Here is a 20,965-nt window from a genome sequence, read left to right as displayed (position 1 = left end):
GGTCTACGTTAGTCATGTCATTCGGTGTTTATATAAACGCTGACCACCATAGTGTTCCAGGGACTCGGTTTTGGGTTAGGTGGCAGCCACTTTGGGTTACTCTACCTCATAAAGGAAGAAGTTATATTTTGAATTGCTGATCTATGTGCATGTAACAGGGAGGGGGGTGGGGAGGAGAAGGCACTGGGGTGGTTTAGTCAGGTGTGAATAGAGATAAGTGATTTGCTTTTGATTTATGTTAATCCTGGAGAGTCTTGGATTCTGTTGGTTTGAATTGTGTGCAATGACGTTCTGTTACCTTTGGGTTGTAGGACAGATGGGGAATCGCACCTGTCGCATTTAATAAGACAAGAGGTTATATCAAGATGTGTATTTCATCTTAGTTGGGGGGTGGGGTTTGGGGGAGGGGTGGGGGGTGGAAAATGTAAAACCTTTGGCATATCTCTGTTCGGTAGCTATTCAGCGTCTACTGATTGTTATGGTTATACTTGGAACTGTTGTTTGTGAATTTATATGGTTCCATCAATAAAAATGTTGAAACATAAACGCTGAGCACCTCTGTCTCAATGTTGACTCAAGCATGACCAGCTGATAGGACTGGCACTCACAAACATGACAGACTGACAGATTTTTTTTTTTGTTTGATTTTTCTCTACCCCTTTAGATACCAATCTTGGTCCGGAAGCCTTCCGATTTGATTCCGGGGTAGAAGCGACAGCCACCCGGCTCAGCGAGAGGTATTACATTCTGCGGCCGGAGGTGGTAGAGAGCTACATGTACATGTGGAGGCTGACGCACGACCCCAAGTACAGGGCTTGGGGCTGGGAGGTTGTCCAGGTAGGGAGGGTGCCCTGCTGCCCCTGAAGGCAGCGCTTCTGTTTGTAAAGAAATGTGAAAAGAGGGAGTGAAAGCTGGGAAGTTAAAATGACTTAATTCAAACTAAATCTGGTGAGGGTTTGACCGCTGTTTAGTTTCCAGTTTGAGCCCTGAGTTGAATCTTGGGTCAGCTGGGATTGAATATGTTGCCCAGAGCTGTTCACAGCCCCTGGGGAGGGGGAGGAGTCGGTCTTTGCTGAAAGGTGAAGTTTGCTGGCTTATATCAGACCCATGTTTGCAAGTTCGGATGATGCTCTCATGCCTGGCTCCAGGCTGAGGATAATCACTGTATCAGCAAAAGAGAGGATGTGCCCTCTTGGCCTGCTGTTATTTGATGGGAAATGGGACTGGGACTTGATATACTGCCTTTCTGAGGTTTTTGCAGTCGCGTTCTGTGGTTCACTGCCACCCGGGGCAGATCGCTGCTGTGCACACTCCCCCCCCCCCCCAGCTGCAGGGCAACATGGCACCCCCCCCCCCCCCCCCCGGTGTAACATGGCAGCACCCCCCCCCCCCCCCCCAGCGTAACACAGCGGCACCCCCCCCCCCCCCCGACCCAGTCCCCACCTGCACCCGGCGCCTCGCACAACTCTGCACTGCTGTAAAAGAAGAAAATCGCCTTGTCGGCCCTTCCCTCACTGTGTCCCGCCCTCTGATGTAACATCCTATTTCCTCGAGGACGGGACAGAGTGAGGGAAGGGCCAACGAGGCGATTTTCTTCTCTTACAGCAGGGCAGATATGAGGCGCCGCACCACACAGCTGCCAGGTGGATGGAGCTGGTAGGGACTCACCAGCAGAGCACCCCTCCCACCCGTTGACACCCGGGGTGGACCGCTCCCACCACCCTCCCTTGGTACGCCACTGGGTTTTTGCAACTACATTCAAAGCGGTTTACATATATTTGTACCAGGGGCAATGGAGGGTTGAGTGACTTGCCCAGAGTCACAAGGAGTTGCAGTGGGAATTGAACCCAGTTCCCCAGAATCAGAGTCCGCTGCACTAACCACTGGCCTACTCCTCCACTAGCAGCATTCCATGTAGAAGCCTGCCCTTGCAGATCAGCAATGACGTGCAGGACATCAGACTCGCAGAAACAGAAGCCTGCGCGGCCGCATTGCTGATCTGCAAGGGCAGGCTTCTACATGGAATGTTGGTAGTGGAATAGCAACATTCCATGTAGAATCTCAAATAGGGAAATGGGACTTGATACACTGCCTTTCTGAGGTTTTTGCAACTACATTCAAAGCAGTTTACATACATTCAGGTACTTATTTTGTACCAGGGGCAATGGAGGGTTAAGTGACTTGCCCAGAGTCACAGGGAGCTGCAGTGGGAATCGAACTCAGTTCCCCAGGATCAAAGTCCACTGCACTAACCACTAGGCTACTCCTCCACTCATTCCACCAATAAGAGCCAACCTCATCAGTGATGTCACAATGGCTTGATTGCCCGATACTTGGCTCAGATATTGTGATGTCATAAGGGAAAGGGAACTGGGACTTGATACACTGCCTTTCTGAGGTTTTTGCAACTACATTCAAAGCGGTTTACATACATTCAGGTACTTATTTTGTACCAGGGGCAATGGAGGTTTAAGTGACTTGCCCAGAGTCACAAGGAGCTGCAGTGGGAATCGAACTCAGTTCCCCAGGATCAAAGTCCACTGCACCAACCACTAGGCTACTCCTCCACTAGTTAAATAACTGAGTAGCCCTTGCACCTGAAGTAGCCACAGAGTTCGTAGCCTTGTAACCATCTGTATTAGGGTCAGATGTAGAAAAACATCAGGAATTCAACGGCCCAGTACTTAGTGGCAGAAAAAGGACCAAACACGCCATCTACATTTCTGCCCACCTTCATAAGGACATGTGCAGATTGCCCGCTGTAGATTGTGACTGCTTGTAAGGAATCCAGGACAGGTTTGGTCCTTTACTGCACTATCTTAGGTAGGCAGACAATAAGATCCCCTATTTATTATAGTTCTTATTTCTTTTCAGTTTTTTTATACCGCCTAGACCTAAGCGGTTTACAATTTTCTTGTTCAGGTATTTAGTTCACAGCCAGTACCCTTCCATATCTAACCAGAAGATGTTGCTTGAACATCAGCCCTCCTTGGTCTCTCCTATGAAGCCCGTCCAGAAGAGCTGACTGTGTGAGCCTCTGCATTTCTGCCTGAGCTTCTAGTCCTCACCACACCTGCAGTCTGCCAGGCAGACTCAGTGGCTCGTTTAATTGCCTAGTAGATGGATCCAGCTGTGTGAGCATCAATCATATAAATTGCGAGTGACCGTACTCACCCGCAAATGCGCAGTAGAGACTTTCCCTCTCTGTCCCGCCCCTGCATCAATACGTGATGACGGGAGCGGGACAGAGAGGGAAACTGCGCGAAGGGGAGGAAGGGAGGGAACCGCCGAGGTCGCTACCGCTCCTCCCCCAATCGGAGTCACCGCTGCCGCCCCCTCCACCCGGCCCGGGCCCTCTTTACAATTCAACTTACAGCGCTGAAAACGCAGCAGGCAGATCAGTTGAGCTGCCGTCGGCCTTCCCTTCCTCTGTCCTGCCCTCGCCGACGCTACGTCACACGTGGGCGGGACACAGGCAGAGAAGGAAGGCCAATGGCAGCTCAGCTGATCTGCCTGCTGCGGTTTCGGCGCTGTAAGTTGAATCGCGAAGAGAGGGCCCGGGCCGGCGACTCCGGGGGGAGGGGGGACGGGACTGTAGCGGCGACCTCGAGGGGGGGGGAAGGGGCGGCGGCGACCTGGCGAGGAGGGTAGTTGGAAATCTCGCCCGTTTTAACGGGCATAACGGCTAGTCTGCTCAATAAAGGAATGACTTTGTCTGTTTCTAGGCACTGGAGAAATACTGCAGAATAGACACTGGGTTTTCTGGGATTCGTGATGTTTACAGCACAACGCCAAGCCACGATAACGTGCAGCAGAGTTTTTTCCTAGCTGAGACCCTGAAGTGAGTACAAACCTTGCAGAATTACTGAATCTGTGTGTGCAGCAGTTACGGAAGGATGGCATCGCTTCCTTTGTAGCAGGTTCATTTAAGAAAGCATCTTCTATGCGAGTTGGTGCTACGGCCTATAGGGGGCCTATAGGGGGCTCAGCATCAATTCTGTACCAGCTTCTGGGCACACCTAAACCATTGTAAAATACTAGAGTAAAGCTTCCACTTACGTCAGGTCAGTGCCTGGCATAAGTTGACTTGCTTGAGATTTCCACGTAAATGCTTGATGTCTTTGAATGGTAATCAGTATCCCCCCCCCATGTTCAAAGCATTTAACCGGTCAGGATCAGTATCTGGCTGGTTAAATGTCTCGTAACTCGTACCTGGCTGGTTGAATGCCTTGTAACTAGCTAACCCACTGAATAGCGGCTAGTGAATTGACAGTTACATTGGGAGTTATAACCAGCTATCCGCCAATCTTCAGCCCCATTTTAGAGGCTATGGGGCCCTTCTACTAAGGTGCACCGAAAAATGGCCTGCGCTGTTGTAGATACGTGTATTGGACGCGTGCAGGTCCATTTTTCAGCACGCCTGCAAAAAAGGCCTTTTTGGGGGGAGCTGAAAATGGACATGCGGCAAAATTAAAATTAGCGCACGTCCATTTTGGGCCTGAGCCCTTACCGCCACCCGTTGACTTAGCGGTAAGGTCTCACGCGTTAACCGGTAATCGTCTGTGCGCATACAGTGCCAATTAGTGTCTGGTTAGCGCTGCACGCTGGAAATTTTCTGGCACGCGTAGTGGACGCGTGTGAAAAAACGAAATTACTGCCTGGGCCATGTGGGCCGAATTGGCCCGCGTTGGGCGTGCGTAGGCCCCTATATTTGGCTGCGTGAATACATGGGGTCTATTTGGCCAGTTTGAACTTAACCGGCTAAGTCTGACTATCAGCTTAGCCAGTTATGTTCAAACTGGCCAAAAATAAACCGAATATTCAGTGCTGGTTACTGGAAATGGCCAGGCATTGCATATCCAGGTTTAGCGCTGACCGTGGGAGTTAGCGGGGTTAACTCCTGCGGTTTGAATATCAGCCCCTATGTGTTGTTGGAACCTACCCAATGAAGAAAATTGACTTAATTCTTAGAGATGGTAACTGGGGAAAAGGTAGGAGTTAGTAGAGTTTATCCACGACATTATGTTTCATAAACGTAATTCTTTTTTTTTATATATTAAATTTTTGATACATCTAACAAGAGAAAAAAAAAAAAAACAACAACGTGCCAATGCACAATATGATAAGGCATACAAAGCTGAGTTCAAGCAAATCAGTTCTAGAACTTTAAGCTGCATATGAGAGAAAAAGGTCTAGAGTTTTCCATTTCTGATGACTAATTTTTTGTCCAGGAATAGAGTTTATTGCAGACTGCTCATATTTTTTGTCTAATAAAATCCAGTTCCACCAAAGGATAACATTGACTTGAGCGTTATCTTTCCAATTTTTTTTTATTTTAGTTACATTTGTACCCTGCGCTTTCCCACTCATGGCAGGCTCAATGCGGCTTACGTGGGGCAATGGAGGGTTAAGTGACTTGCCCAGAGTCACAAGGAGCTGCCTGTGCCTGAAGTGGGAATCAAACTCAGTTCCCCAGGACCAAAGTCCACCACCCTAACCACTAGGCCACTCCTCCACTGTTGCTACTATTTGAGATTCTACATGGAATGTTGCTATTCCACTAGCAACATTCCATGTAGACGTCGGCCCTTGCAGATCACCAATGTGGCCACGCAGGCTTCTGCTTCTGTGAGTCTGACGTCCTGCACGGACGTGCAGGACATCAGACTCAAAGAAACAGAAGCCTGCGCAGCCTTCTACATGGAATGTTGCTCGTGGAATAGCAACATTCCATGTAGAATCTCCAATAATAGCAACATTCCATGTAGAATCTCCAATAGTATCTATTTTATTTTTGTTACATTTGTACCCCGCGCTTTCCCACTCATGGCGGGCTCAATGCGGCTTAGGTACTTATTTGTACCTGGGGCAATGGAGGGTTAAGTGACTTGCCCAGAGTCACAAGGAGCTGCCTGTGCCTGAAGTGGGAATCGAACTCAGTTCCTCAGTTCCCCAGGACCAAAGTCCACCACCCTAACCACTAGGCCACTCCTCCACTCAATGCGATATTATTAATTTCAATGCCACAGAAACTAAGAAATCAAACAGTAGTTTATCGTTTTCTGGAAATAAAAATGGAATGCAAGGGGACTTCCAGATTACATACTTAGGTAAAAAAAGATTCTTGAAACCCATAAACGTAATTCTTAGTAGCGTTCCATTTTTTATATTTCTTTCTCCTTGTAAAATGAGCTGTAATAGAATTTGGAGGTTTAGGGCAAATTTTCGTTAATACACCTACATTGCAGAATATACGGGAGCAATTGAATGTTCACGAGCACGATATGCACACAAGCTGACTTTGAGTAGTTAAGGAGCCTTTTTTACGAAGCCGCGTAGGTGCATACGCGCATCCTACATGCGTCAGTTTTGAACTGCCACCCGGCTACCGCGTAGCCCAGGCTGTAATTTCATTTTTGATGCATGTCCGTTCTGCGCACCAGAAAATATTTTTTATTCTCCTTTCGGCGCTAACCGGGTGGTAATCGGCATTGTACGTGCGCTGATGATTACTGCCTGGTTAACGTGTGAGACCTTACCGCTAAGTCAGTGGGTGGCGGTAAGGTCTCAGGCCCAAAATGGAAGCACGCCAATTTTCATTTTGCCGCATGTCCATTTTCGGCCAAAAACAAAAAAGGCCTTTTTTGTAGGTGCGCTGAAAAATGGACCTGCGCACGTCTAATACACACGTCTACACCAGCGCGGGTCATTTTTCAGCGCACCTTAGTAAGGACCCCTATGTGACTGAATGTGTCGTTGTAAATATACCTGTTCAGAAATGGGGATGGAAGGATTTATTTATTTATTTTACTTATTTATTTGTGACATTTATATCCCACATTATCCCAAACAAATTTGAGTTCAATGTGGCTTACAATAAACAGTATAAAATACATAACAAAGAATAATGCATAAGAAAGTACTTTGTTGTAAGAATCCAATTTTGCAATACAGTATCATAAACATATTGGGATAACGATGGATGTTTAGCATTTAGAAAATCTATTATGAATGAGAAATTGTACATGAAGCAAAGAAAAAGTTAATGGTAAATAGAGTAATAACCAATTCGGGTCATAATTAGTTTTTTGCAATATGGTTGTTCTTTGTGAGGATTTGTTTGAATAGGAACGATTTGAGGATTTTGCGGAATCTAGTATATTCCTGTACATTTCTTATTTTGGGTGCTAAGGAGTTCCACCGTTTGGTTCCTAGGTCTGCAGAGTAGATCACTTTTTTTTTAGCAATGTGGGAGGTGTAGCCTGAGATAGTGTCTTGCCTCATATTTAATGTTTCTTTGAGGTAAGTTTATTTTGGGCTGTGGGGTCCCCTTCTTCTTGGAATTCTGTGTTGGTAATTTTACATTTGCAATAAAATGATGTACGGCTGAAAATTCGCATGGCGCATTTAAGGCTGATTCACCGTGCATAACTCCCTGTTTATACATGATAAAATCCCAACTGTGTTTTAGAAACATGAACCTTTCTGTGGATTCTCAGCAACCAAAAACTATGGAAACCCAGTCCGTAATGCAGAACATCCAGGGCGAAACCTGAAGACGCACGGCTGCTTTCTCTGTGCTGCTGGGTTTCTAATTTCTTCCATCTTTTTTGCTTTGTTCCTGTTTGTTGATGCAGGTACCTCTATCTCCTGTTCTCGGAAGATGACGTGCTGTCTCTGGAAGATTGGGTATTCAACACCGAAGCCCACCCGCTCCCTATAAACCATGTCACCATTAAAATAGGGGAGCAGCTGTGAGCCTCTCTTCTGTCTCAGTATAACTGGCTGATGATTGTCCTTTCCAGAAAAGGATATATTCTTTCTGTGTTCCTGAAATGGTGTTTTGGGGACAGCTTTGTTTCCTGATGGTGTCACCAATGTGGACAAAATGCACCTAAAAAGCAAATTCCTTTCTCCTGTAAGGAGACACGAAGAACTCACGATATAGTTGCACAAATTGACGGTGGACCATGTGAAAAAGGGCACCCTTCGTATTCCTAAAAAGGATGAATGTATCACTGACCTGTTTCTCACCAGAGACTGGACATTTCTCATTCAATAATCTCCTTTTCCTTTTTAGCTTTTATTTCCCTGCCATAGATTATATTTTGAATTTTGTCACTTTTTATGAATGCGTTTTCAAAAAAAAAAAAAACAGATTCCTCGTAACAGGCAAAAGAATCGTCCACTGGGACCTGGAAGCTGAAATGATGTGTCCTTGTGGCTTGCTGTCAAATAATGTTTTACCACGCGTGGAGTCTCCGTTTTACATAGAATATAGAGATCCGAATTGAGATGTCCGGGTCAGGATGTTACCCAATTCTGGTGAGATTTTAGAAAAGGATGTTTTTTTCTAAAATACCTTCAGGAGTCCATGTGTGTTTGCCGGCATGTGCAACAGGACCATCCATTTTACAAAGATACTTGGCGATTTATACACATATGAATTGGTGCATCCCACATTATTGTCAGCCACTTTGTCGGCGAATGCTGCTAATTAAATACAGAGGCCACAATCTTCATTTTCAGTTTGGAGGGGGAAATAAAGAATGAGGGATTAAGGGGGAGACCTCGCTTAATGCCTCCTGTAAAGGGGCTGGCCGAGACAAGCACTTTAAAAAAAAAAAAATCTATATGTGCCATGGAGCAGCTGTAAATCCCCACGTGAAAGTATTAGTTTCTACACCAAGGCTGCCAACTGGATTCGGAGTCTCAGAACAGTGCATGCTGGGACTTGTAGTCTTGCTTTCCTTACAAGTCCCTGCATTCAATGGGATAAATCCAGAACTGGATCAACCCTGTTCTGCAACTCTGGATCCAGTTGGCAGCTTGCGCTTACATGTGCATTCTCTTTATGAAACAAGGACCGCACCTGTAGGTTTTTGACTTTCCAAACCATACTCCCAACTCGCAATTTCTGCATATTATGGACACGAGCCCTGTCTAAAATCACCATGTACACGTGGATGTCATTTACATATAAGCAGGGCAGGATTAAAGCATAGGCAAGCCAGGCATGCGCCTAGGGCCCAGTGTTTAAGAGGAGGGGCCTCTCGGGTGTGTGATTTAATGTTTCCCAGGACAGAGGTTTGGTAAGTCAGCTGTTGTTAGAAAGAAGGGGGGGGGGGGTGCAGGATGCCAGTCGCTCATGCCCCTCGGAAGTCTGTTCTCCTTATGCCCCTGTGCACTGTCTTCCACTTGGCAGTGCTGCTTCCCTGATTGTTGGTTGTCCACTGCATTCAGGACCATACGGGGGCCCCATTTTGGGGAGTTTTAAAATATATTATACATTATGATGAGGGGCCCACCGAAGAATTAATCCTGCCCTGCATGCAAATGGCTGGAATTTGCACATGGAAATTGCAAATGAGGCTACTCAAGTAACCTTTTTAATGTTTTGTTTCATGGATGTGCTGGGGAGGGGGACCAATGAGGGTATTTCAATGCTGTGAAGCTTTTGTAATAATTTTTCCTTTCTGTGGTCAGGTTTCGTGGATAAAATGCTCACTGCTGTTAAATGGGTTGCCTGATGTGGTTGGTTAAGCCTCTGAAGCGCTCGCTATTAAAATGCTAATTTAATATAAACTAGACAGACTGATTCCCTTGTTACCTTAACAAGCGTGTAGGCAATAATTCATCTCGTAATTGACTTTACTGCAGAATGTGTTTTTGGGATGTGATGTTCGGTCTTCACATTCAAACACTTAGGCAACCTAAATAACTTTGCCTCAAAGGCTACCAGTATGCTTGGTTTTTCCAGACACATCAATACAGATTTTCAGCAGGACCTACTGAATGATCTTTTAACACAGTGCTTAACGTGGAAGCCATCTCTCTACTGATAAGCCTGTGCAAAAATGAGACCTCGTTCCAGTCACTGACACAGTGTTGCTCTGTTGCTTTGAGCCCCCACCCCCTTCCCTCCACCCTGCTCAAGTTAATGGCTAGTCCTTTCTCCTACATACTTACTGAACCTTGTATGTGGATTAGGATGTGTTTTTTAGTTGATGTCAATCAGACAGTCACTCTCTCGGCTCGATATATAGAATCCGGGGGTTTATGAGTGGCAGGGGCATAGCCAGACTTCGACAGGAGGTGAATCCAGAGCCCGAGGTGAGGGGGCACATTTTAGCGCCCTCCCCCCGCCCGCTGCCGCCAACTTTCACCCCCTCCCGACGCCGACACCACAGCCCTCTCGACCCCTCCTTCCCGCCACCAACCCTCTCCCACCGCTTACCTGTGCTGGCGGGGGACCCAAACCCCCGCCAGCCAAAGTCCTCTTCTCGGCCACACGGTGTTGCCAAATGATCTGATCAAGTTTGAATCTGTTGTACGTGCAGGATGTCAGACGCACGCACAGAAACTTGATCAGATCATTCAGCAAGCAACACCGCGCGGCCGAGGTACGCGACGGCGGCGGGGGAGGGTTGGCGGCGGGAAGGGGGGGTCGAGAGGGTCACGGCAGGGGGTCCAGGGCCCCGTGGCCCCATAGTAGCTACGCCCCTGATGTGTGGGATAAACACAAAGGAATCCTGCATAGAAGGCATGGAACCAAACAAGATTAGCAGTAATTAGATGGTAACACTGATAATTGGAAAGTAAAGCCTGTGCTGGGCAGAATTCTACGGTCTGTGCCCTAAAAATGGCAAGGACAAATCGAGATCAAGTATATGTATGTGGTATCACATCATACCTTTTACTATGAGTTTATCTTGTGCAGACTGAATGACCATAGAGGTCTTTGTCTGCCATCATCTACTGTGTTAAGTTACTGTCAGGCTTATTTTTGAAAGAGAAGGGCGCCCGTCTTTCGACACAAATCGGGAGATGGGCGTCCTTCTCTCAGGGTCGCCCAAATCGGCATAATCGAAAGCTGATTTTGGGCATCCCCAACTGCTTCTCGTCGCAGGGACAACCAAAGTTCCCGGGGGCGTGTCGGAGGCGTAGCGAAGGCGGGACTGGGGCGTGCCTAACAGATGGTCGTCCTTGAGCGATAATGGAAAAAAGAAAGGCGTCCATGATCAGCACTTGGCCGACTTTACTTGGTCCATTTTTTTATTACGACCAAGCCTCAAAAAGGTGCCCGAACTGACCAGATGACCACCGGAAGGAATCGGGAATGACCTCCCCTGACTCCCCCAATGTTGACTAACCCCCTCCCAACCTGGAAAAAACAACTTTAAAAACTTTTTTTGCCAGCCTCAAATATACTCCGCTCCATCGCAGCAGTATGCAGGTCCCTGGGGGAGGAGGTGTGTGTGTGTCAGCGGAGGCATAGCGAAGGCATGGACTTCCTTCTTTCAAACATTTTGGACAAATTTCAAGGGAGTGGAGTGGAGGAGTGGCCTAGTGGTTAGAGCACTGGTCTTGCAATGCAGAGGTGGCCAGTTCAAATCCCGCTGCTGCTCCTTGTGATGTTGGGCAAGTCACTTAACCCTCCACTGCCTCAGGTACAAACTTAGATTGTGAGCCCTCCTGGGACAGAGAAATATCCCAGAGTACCTGAATGTAACTTACCTTGAGCTACTATTGAAAAAGGTGTGAGCAAAATCTAAATAAATAAAGATTCTGGAATCTTAAAGAGTGGCAAGATTCCAGACTCTCAAAGAGTAGCAACATTCCATGTAGAACCCCAAAGAATAGCAAGATTCTGGAGTGGAGGAGTGGCCTAAGATTCTGGAGTGGAGGCGTGGCCTAGTGGTTAGAGCACTGGTCTTGCAATGCAGAGGTGGCCAGTTCAAATCCCACTGCTGCTACTTGTGATCCAAAATCCAAATAAATAAATAAAGGGGGTGTCGGAGGCATAGCAAAGGCATGGACATCCTTCTCACAGAAACATCCACATTTTGGACATCCTCAACTGCCCGTTGCAGGGACAGAGGCATAGCAAAGGCACCCAACACCTGGACGTCCTTCACCTATACTCAAAAATGGATGTTTTCACCTGGACTTGTGTGTTTTTAAGGTTGTAGACAGCTGTTATACACGCAGCTTGTCTGCGTGTATGAAGCCGTCTTTGGTATGCACAGAGCAGCCATGCATACTGCTTGGCTGCTCTGCACTGGCTTCCCCTCCTTAGGAAGGAAATCGTGTGCAAATGAGCTAACAGCGAGCAGCTCATTTGCATGCGATTTCCTTCAAGCATGCCCGGTCCTTTCCGAATCGCTAAGGGAAGGGCTTTTTCCGTTCAGTTAGTGCATCAGTCCACTGCAGTGTCCCCTAGGGTGCCCGGTTGGTGTCCTGGCATGTCAGGGGGACCAGTGCACTATGAATGCTGGCTCCTCCTACGACCAAATGAGTTGGATTTGGTCATTTTTGAGATGGGCATCCTCGGTTTCCATTATGGCCAAAAACCAGGGACGACCATCTCTAAGGTCGACCATCTCAACATTTATGTCGACCATCTCTAAGGTCGACCTAAATGTTGAGATTTGGGCATCCCCGACCGTATTATCGAAACCAAAGATGGCCACCCATCTTGTTTCGATAATCTGGGTTTCCCCGCCCCTTCGCCGGGACGTCCTGCGAGGGCGCCCTCAGGAAAACTTGGGCGCCCCGTTCGATTATGCCCCTCTATGTCTCATGACTCAGCTAAGTGTCTGGTAATATCAGATATAGAAAAAGACATTCTAAGCTTCAGGCTGTGTTTGCAGTGTGGCCACACAAGGGAGAAGGAGGTTCAAAAATTGTTTCCCGTTCATTGGCTCTCCTGCAGTGGCCGTAGCACAGTGAGCAGGGTGGGGCACTCAGAGGTGTGTTGCACAGGGCACGATTCTAGCTCGGGTCACTCCTGCTAAGGTGTTCATTCTTTTTTCAGGCAAGAGGAGCCGATAAACAGAAAAGAAACGAGCAGGATAAAGCGGGTTCGCACCCAGCCCCCAGTTTTCCAAAGTGGCTGTAACTGTAGAGGGAACGTTTTAAAGATAAAAAAGATGTAGATATGGGCCTCAAAAGTGGAGGCAGACCCGCTTCTCTCTGTAACCGGAGCTCGGGGTCTTGGAACCAAGTGTAGGCAGGAATAAAACCAGATCTGGCTGCAGTTCTCAGGACTGGCGTTGCCTACACTCGCACTTGCTGAATATTGTAAGCTTTCTGTATTTTGTTTGGATGTGAATTGCCAGCCTCTGACTCCCATTGCTGTCTGTCGAACTGTGACTATAAACTGATTTTGATTTCAGTAAAGAATAATTTTATAACTCTTATTTTCACCATGTAGCAGAGGTGGGAGCAATGTGTGTGTGTGGGGGGGGGGGGTAATGCAATCCTGGCACACGCATGTGCCCTGCACACATGATGTAGCTCTGTGACTCTGAGCCATTGTATGATAACTCTTTGTCTTACTGATTCTGACACACAGTGTTTACCAGCTGTACTGCTTTAAGCAGCTCTTAACCTGTACATTGTTTGACTTGAGTTTAAAATTGGTTTCTAGAATTTGAATATAATTTTTGCAAAGTTACCTGTTCTGTGTTCCTTTTTTTCCGCCTGTGCACTTCAGTTGTGTGTAAGTACTGACTACCGTGATGTTGACGGGTGCTTGGAATGTGAAACTAAGATAGCCAGTGCATCTCAGCAACAATCGTTTATTTAGCAGCCTGCATAACTGTAAATTTTATTTTTTTTCTTTTATATATATATATATATACTAGTAATAAAAAAAGCCCGTTTCTCATTGAAATGAAATGGGTGCTAGCAAGGCAATCACCTTCTGCCATTACCCTCCCTCCCAATTCCAGGGTCCCCCTCTCCCTCCCTCCCAGTTCCAGGGTCCCTCCTCCCTTCCCAGTTCCAAGGTCTTCGTCCCTCCCTCCCTCCCTCCCTTCCAGCTCCAGGCCTCCTCCCTCTGAATTTTAAAAGTCATCCTGATTTCGTCGGGGTTACAGTGGCCGGCAGCAGTGGTAAAAAGCGTGCAGGCTCGGCACTTACTTCAGTTTTCCCTTCTCTGTCTCTCAGCTCTGGTCCCGCCCTTGCGGAAACAGGAAATGAGGGCGGGACCAGAGCTGAGAGACAGAGAAGGGAAAACTGAAGTAAATGCCGAGCCTGCACGCTTTTTACCGCGCGAGGTAAGTCAGGATGACTTTTAAAATTCGGAGGGAGGGGGCCTGGAACTGGAAGGGAGGGAGGGAGGGACAGACGATGACCCTGGAATTGGGAGGGAGGGGGGACGGACGACGACTCTGGAACTCGGAGGGAGGGAGCGAACTTCCGGTGGGTGAATATTATATGAGCGAGTGTGAACCTGTGGTTGGTCCCTTCTCCTTCTGACGTCGTGTTTCTTTCCATGGCAACTGTACAGAGTTCCCTCGAGGGCGGGGCGATTACAAACCCTGCGAACGCTACACGGCTTCACTGCCACGCTGCCACGGATTCAGCTTCAGAACATTGGAGGTGCGAATTATTATATTAGATTTTTTTTTTATTATTTCAGCATTAGTTCATTACAAAAAATCAGTCTGGGTTTCATGATAACGGAGGACACCAGACCATTCGTGGGGGAAACTTATGAACTATTCCCATGTAAATATGATGTGAATTCATACAAATAAAAGTAAAACCTGTCAGGATTTGAGGCTGGATTGGCTCTTGCCAGCCATGATGACTAACTGTGGCCCTGAGGGCTTTAGCATCTAGTTTTCAGGAAGTCTTCCTCAACTATTTACAAAATCTCAATACCATGTTTACTAATATCGAGCTCGGTATTCAAAGGATTTATGCTCTCAATGTTGGGGCATATTTACTAAGATGTGCTAAGTTTTTGCACCTACAGTGCCTTCAAAGTACAAAAGAACATGAAGTTAGTGCAAAGCTGTGTGGTATTTGTTGGGGGTTGTGCCCAGCATCTTCTCGGAAGTCACCGCACACAAATGTTCAGTAGCGTGCATTAAGGGTCCCTTTTACAATGCCGGGGTAGAGGCTACCGTGACATTGTCGCACGCCAATCCCACCAGCCTTCTGCAAGAGATGGCAGTGGTGCCGCTCCCAGCGCATGCCATTTTCAGCAATAGAGGAATTTATTTTTACTGCCAGGGGCTTACTCGGTGGTGCTGCCCGGTTACCAAACAAATCAGTCACAAGAAGGGTGACGAAAAAAAATCTTGCTGTATGCCTTACAAAACACCTCATAAAACGCTTGAACTCTCTGAAGTACAAACTGAGTTCAAGCGTTTTATGAGGTGTTTTGTAAGGCATATAGCAAGGTATTGAACATACCTACATCAGGGGCGTCGCTGCTATGGGGCCACGGGGGCCAGGGCCCCCATAGATTTGGCCCTGGACCCCCCTGCCATCGACCCCCCCCCTGCCCGCTCGCCTGCCCGCTCACTCGCCGTCGCCTACCTGGGCTGGCGGGAACCCCATCCCCTGCCAGCCCAAGTCTTCTTCCTTCCTTTCAGGTTTCTGAGTCTGACGTCCTGCACGGCGGGGGGGGGGGGGTGTTGGCGATGATGGCGGCGGTGGGGAGTGGTGGCGGCACCAGGGGGGGGCTAAAATGTGCCCCCTCACCTTGGCTCTGGCCCCCCCTACTGCTGAAGGTCAGATACGCCCCTGACCTACATCATTTTGGGTATCATCTCATTATCAGCAGATATCCAATCCAAGAGACTCCTGAGGAAGGCCCCTGTGGGCCGAAACACGACTCGCGTCGAGTCCTGGATGTTCAATAAAGGTGCAAGTTTGTACATCGTCTGCTGTCCCCTCCTTTTTTTCGTCGCCCTTGTTGTGACTGATTTGTCTGTGTGGCTACGAGGGTTCTTCTGTTTTCCGGTTGCTGCCCGATTACCACCAGGTTAATGCTCCCAAATAGGCACTGGTAAGGGCTCCCCCCTGGAAATGACAAATGTGCACTTGCCACGTAACGTATCCTTTTTCTTTTTTTTTAGTTTTGCCTTTTACCTTCTGCAGTAAAAGGGGCATTGGCACACGGTTAAATCTATACGCCAATGCTACCGCAGGGCTTCTTTTATTCTAGCTTAGTAAAAGGGCAGCGCTACGTGAACCCACCAGTGACAGTGTCCGGTAAGTACCGCAGTCATAAGTACATAAGTAATGCCACACTGGGAAAAGACCAAGGGTCCATCGAGCCCAGCATCCTGTCCATGACAGCAGCCAATCCAGGCCAAGGGCACCTGGCAAGCTTCCCAAACGTACAAACATTCTATACAATCAAGCCATTGTGACATCACTAATGAGGTTGGCTCTTATTGGTGGAATGAGCCACTATGACATCACAATAGGTTAAATCACTGCTCTATGTAATAAAAGTGAGCCAAGTAGAGGACATAAGTACATAAGTAATGCCACACTGGGAAAAGACCAAGGGTCCATCGAGCCCAGCATCCTGTCCACGACAGCGGCCAATCCAGGCCAAGGGCACCTGGCAAGCTTCCCAAACGTACAAACATTCTATACATGTTATTCCTGGAATTGTGGATTTTTCCCAAGTCCATTTAGTAGTGGTTTATGGACTTGTCCTTTAGGAAACCGTCTAACCCCCTTTTAAACTCTGCTAAGCTAACCGCCTTCACCATGTTCTCCAGCAACGAATTCCAGAGTTTAATTATGCGTTGGGTGAAGAAATGTTTTCTCTGATTTGTTTTAAATTTACTACACCCATTCTCCGCCCATGACCTGATTAGTTCCCATTCCCCAACGAAGGGGCCCTTCCATCAAACTGAGGTACAAGGTGGCCTTAGTGTGTCCTTATACGGGTCATTAGGTATATTAAAAGCAGGAAGCTGGCAAAAGAATTGGTTGGACCGCTAGATGACCGAGGAGTAAAAGGGGTGATCAGGGAAGACAAAGCCGTAGCGGAGAGATTAAATGAATTCTTTGCTTTGGTCTTTACCGAGGAAGATTTGGGTGGGATACCGGTGCCAGAAATGATATTCGAAGCTGATGAGTCGGAGAAACGTAATGAATTTTCTGTAAACATGGAGGATGTAATGGGGCAGTTCTACAAACTGAAGAGTAGCAAATCTCCTGGACCGGATGGTATTCATCCCAGAGTACTGATAGAACTGAAAAATGAGCTTGCGGAGCTATTGTTAGTAATATGTAATTTATCCTTAAAATTGAGCATGGTACCGGAAGATTGAAGGGTAGCCAATGTAACGCCGATTTTTTAAAAAGGTTCCAGAGGAGATCCGGGAAATTATAGACCGGTGAGTCTGACGTTGGTGCCGGGCAAAATGGTAGAGCCTATTATTAAGAAAAAAATTACAGAGCATATTCAAAAGCATGGATTAATGAGACAAATCAACGTGGATTTAGTGAAGGGAAATCTTGCCTCACCAATCTACTACATTTCTTTGATGGGGTGAACAAACATGTGGATAAAGGTGAGCCGGTTGATATTTTGTATCTGGATTTTCAGAAGGCATTTGACAAAGTACTTCATGAAAGACTGCAGAGGAAAATGGAGAGTCATGGGATAGGAGGTAGTGTTCTATTGTGGATTAAAAACTGGTTAAAAGATAGAAAACAGAGAGTAGGGTTAAATGGTCAGTATTCTCAATGGAGAAGGGTAGTTAGTGGGGTTCCCCAGGGCTCTGTGTTGGGACCGCTGCTTTTTTATATATTTATAAATGACCTAGAGATGGGAGTAACTAGTGAGGTAATTAAATTTGCTGATGACACAAAGTTATTCAAAGTCGTTAAATTGCGGGAGGATTGTGAAAAATTAGAAGAGTACCTTACGAGACTGGGCATCTAAATGGTAGATGACGTTTAATGTGAGCAAGTGTAAAGTGATGCATGTGGGAAAGAGAAACCCGAATTATAGCTACGTCATGCAAGGTTCTACATTAGGAGTCACGGACCAAGAAAGGGATCTAGGCGTCATCGTTGATGATACGTTGAAACCTTCTGCTCAGTGTGCTGCTGCGGCTAAGAAAGCAAATAGAATGTTAGGTATTATTAGGAAAGGAATGGAAAACAAAAATGAGGATGTTATAATGCCTTTGTATCGCTCTATGGTGCGACCGCATCTCAAAAAAGATATAGTGGAATTAGAAAAGGTGAAGAGAAGGGTGACAAAAATGATAAAAGAGAAGGGATGACTTCCCTATGAGGAAAGTCTAAAGCAGCTAGGGCTCTTCAGCTTGGAGAAAAGGCGGCTGAGGGGAGATATGATAGAGGTCTATAAAATAATGAGTGGAGTTGAATGGGTAGATGTGAAGCATCTGTTTACGCTTTCCAAAAATACTAGGACGAGGGGGCATGTGATGAAGCTACAATGTGGTAAATTTAAAACAAATTGGAGAAATTTTTCTTCGATCAATGTGTAATTAAACTCTGGAATTCGTTGCCAGAGAATGTGGTAAAGGCGGTTAACTTAGCGGAGTTTTAAAAAGGTTTGGACAGCTTCCTAAAGGAAAAATCCATAGACCATTATTAAATTGGACTTGGGGAAAATATTTCTTTGATAAGCAGTATAAATGTTTTGTACTTTTTGGGTATCTTGCCAGGTATTTGTGACCTGGATTGGCCACTGTTGGAAACAGGATGCTGGACTTGATGTACCTTTGGTCTTTCCCAGTATGGCAATACTTATGTACTTATGCTAAGGCCATTTTTGCCACAGGAGTAAAATGGCCGATTTTTCTATTTCCAGTATTAGTTTCAGCATTTTTATTATGACATGTCAAATATGTACAGTGGTTCCAAAATCAAGGCAGACGCCACAAAAGCTGAATAATAGAGCCATCATCAACTTTTACAAATTTTCACCCCACTCTCCCAATACTTACCCATCATCATTGAAATGTTGCAGGTAAACATGATATGAAACAACAATAAACATCCAATGAAACACTAGTAGATCAAACAAGTACCTCTATCCCTCCCCCCTCCTATATCGATGGTGCTGCTAATATAGCCCAACATTTGAAGCAACCCCTCCCCACCTTGCTGAACTTCAAGACTATCCACAGGAATCCAAGGGCTCCTCAGTAAAAACTCGATCATCTCAGCACCCTCCCACTAAGTTCCACCCTCCAGATCCATTTCCAGTGTTAATGGCCATGCGTTAATTTCCCCATTAGTGTGTGAGTGAACCCCCTACCACCACCTATATTCCAGGCAGTACAGGATCATGTCCACTGTTTACCCCAAACCCATCACCAGCAGTAAAACAAAACAAAAAAAAAAGAATGTTATTTTGACTTATTTACCTGCTATTCTCCATCTTGAGTGAATCTCTTTCAAAAAGGTGGTTAATAGATCACAATAAATAAAACAGCAAGAAATGGAAACATATAGTTTGGGGAGCTATATTCTATTCAGATAATACAGAGAAATAAAAGGGAAGGACGCCCAAGAGAGAACAGACCTGTTTCCTACAACATTAAAGGTAGGGGGGAAGCTCTGTAGCAGGAACAAAGTGAAACTGCCAGGCCTGATTACATTGAATGAAATAAGATTTTCAGATGTTCTTGTTGCAAGAAATGTATCTTCATTGGGACCTTCTGATAATGAGTCAATTGTTTCTATTACAGAACGAGCTCAGTCATAAAATAATACATAACAACGTTACTTCCCATTATGAATCTCTGATTTGCGTCGTGGGAATGCATTGTTAATTCCTTTGACAATCTTTTAATAGAACTTTTCATATGTCTTCACTGAGCAATTAGATAGACCTGTGCTATGCATTTCATTAGCTGAGTTACTGGGCGACAAGGGAACTGATAATATCCATAAAATGATTATCTTGTCTTGTTTTATTTTTGCCTTGAAGGGGTCCTTATAAGTAGGGTAACCATAGAGTTCCATGTTCATGGGCCACAGACGGAGCCAGTTCTGGCTTTACCCCATCGCATGCAGGGAATTGGGATTGAATAGGGAGACTTGCTCTCTGCAAACAGTGGAGTAAAGCCAGGGCTGGCTTAACATCTCCCCAGCTGAGGAGCTATGATTGTCCTTCCTGTTTACATAGTAACATAGTAGATGACAGCAGAAAAAGACCAGCACGGTCCATCTAGTCTGCCCACGATAAACTCATATGTGTATACCTTACCTTGATTTGTACCTGTCTTTTTCAGGGCACAGACCATATAAGTCTGTCCAGCAGTATTTCCCGCCTCCCAACCACCAGTCCCACCTCCCATCACCGGCTCCGGCACAGACCCCGTATAAGTCTGCCCTCCCCTATCCTAGCCTCTCAACCACCAACCCCTCTTCACCCCGCCACCCAATTTCAGCTAAGCTTCTGTGGATCCATTCCTTCTGCACAGGATTCCTTTATGCCTATCCCACGCATGTTTGAATTCCGTTACCGTTTTCATCTCCACCACCTCCCGCGGGAGAGCATTCCAAGCGTCCACCACCCTCTCCATGAAAAAATACTTCCTGACATCTTTTTTGAGTCTGCCCCCCTTCAATCTCATTTCATGTTCTCTCGTTCTACCGCTTTCCCATCTCCGGAAAAGATTCGTTTGCGGATTAATACCTTTCAAATATTTGAACGTCTGTATCATATCACCCCTGTTCCTCCTTTCCTCCAGAGTATACATGTTCAGGTCAGCAAGTCTCTCTTCATACGTCTTGGAAAGCAACTCCCATACCATCTTCGTAGCTTTTCTTTGCACCGCTTCCATTTTTTTAACATCCTTCGCAAGGTACGGCCTCCAAAACTGAACACAATACTCCAGGTGGGGCCTCACCAACGTCTGTTTGCAAAGGACAAGTAAACGATGCCCCAGTAATATGATTTAATGGAGTGTACTGACTAAAAGATCAATCTGTAGAAAAATGGTCTCCATTAATCTGATGATCCTCGGTGCTACAGATCTGAACAGCAGCTTGTAACGGAGTGTCTGGATTTATGGCCCATTAATGCGTGTAAATGTACAGAACACTGCAAAGGATTAAAATACAAACTGACACACGCGTCTAGCTTTTCCTACATGAGCACGCAGTTGTGGAATGCTCTTCCAAAACACCTAAAAACAATCAATGAAATAACTAA

The 20,965-nt window shown here is 46.3% G+C and overlaps 1 protein-coding gene across 4 annotated transcripts in view; it reads left to right on the top strand.

Annotated features, from left to right (window-relative positions):
- Positions 1–10,250, top strand: part of MAN1C1 (mannosidase alpha class 1C member 1) — an 85,949-nt gene extending 75,699 nt beyond the window's left edge. For 3 of the 4 annotated variants that reach the window (XM_030218791.1, XM_030218792.1, XM_030218793.1), the window contains exons 11-13: positions 665–837; positions 3,726–3,841; positions 7,638–10,250. In XM_030218791.1, coding sequence (XP_030074651.1) covers positions 665–837; positions 3,726–3,841; positions 7,638–7,758 — 410 coding nt within the window. In that variant the 3' untranslated portion in view covers positions 7,759–10,250. Of the gene's footprint in view, positions 1–664; positions 838–3,725; positions 3,842–7,637 lie in introns of those variants that run through there. The other variant, XM_030218794.1, reaches the window with a different exon arrangement.
- The last annotated feature ends 10,715 nt before the right edge of the window (positions 10,251–20,965 follow it).

Source organism: Microcaecilia unicolor, chromosome 11 (assembly GCF_901765095.1).
Source record: "Microcaecilia unicolor chromosome 11, aMicUni1.1, whole genome shotgun sequence".
NCBI lineage: Eukaryota > Metazoa > Chordata > Amphibia > Gymnophiona > Siphonopidae > Microcaecilia > Microcaecilia unicolor.
This window is presented reverse-complemented; position numbering and strand designations above follow the sequence as displayed.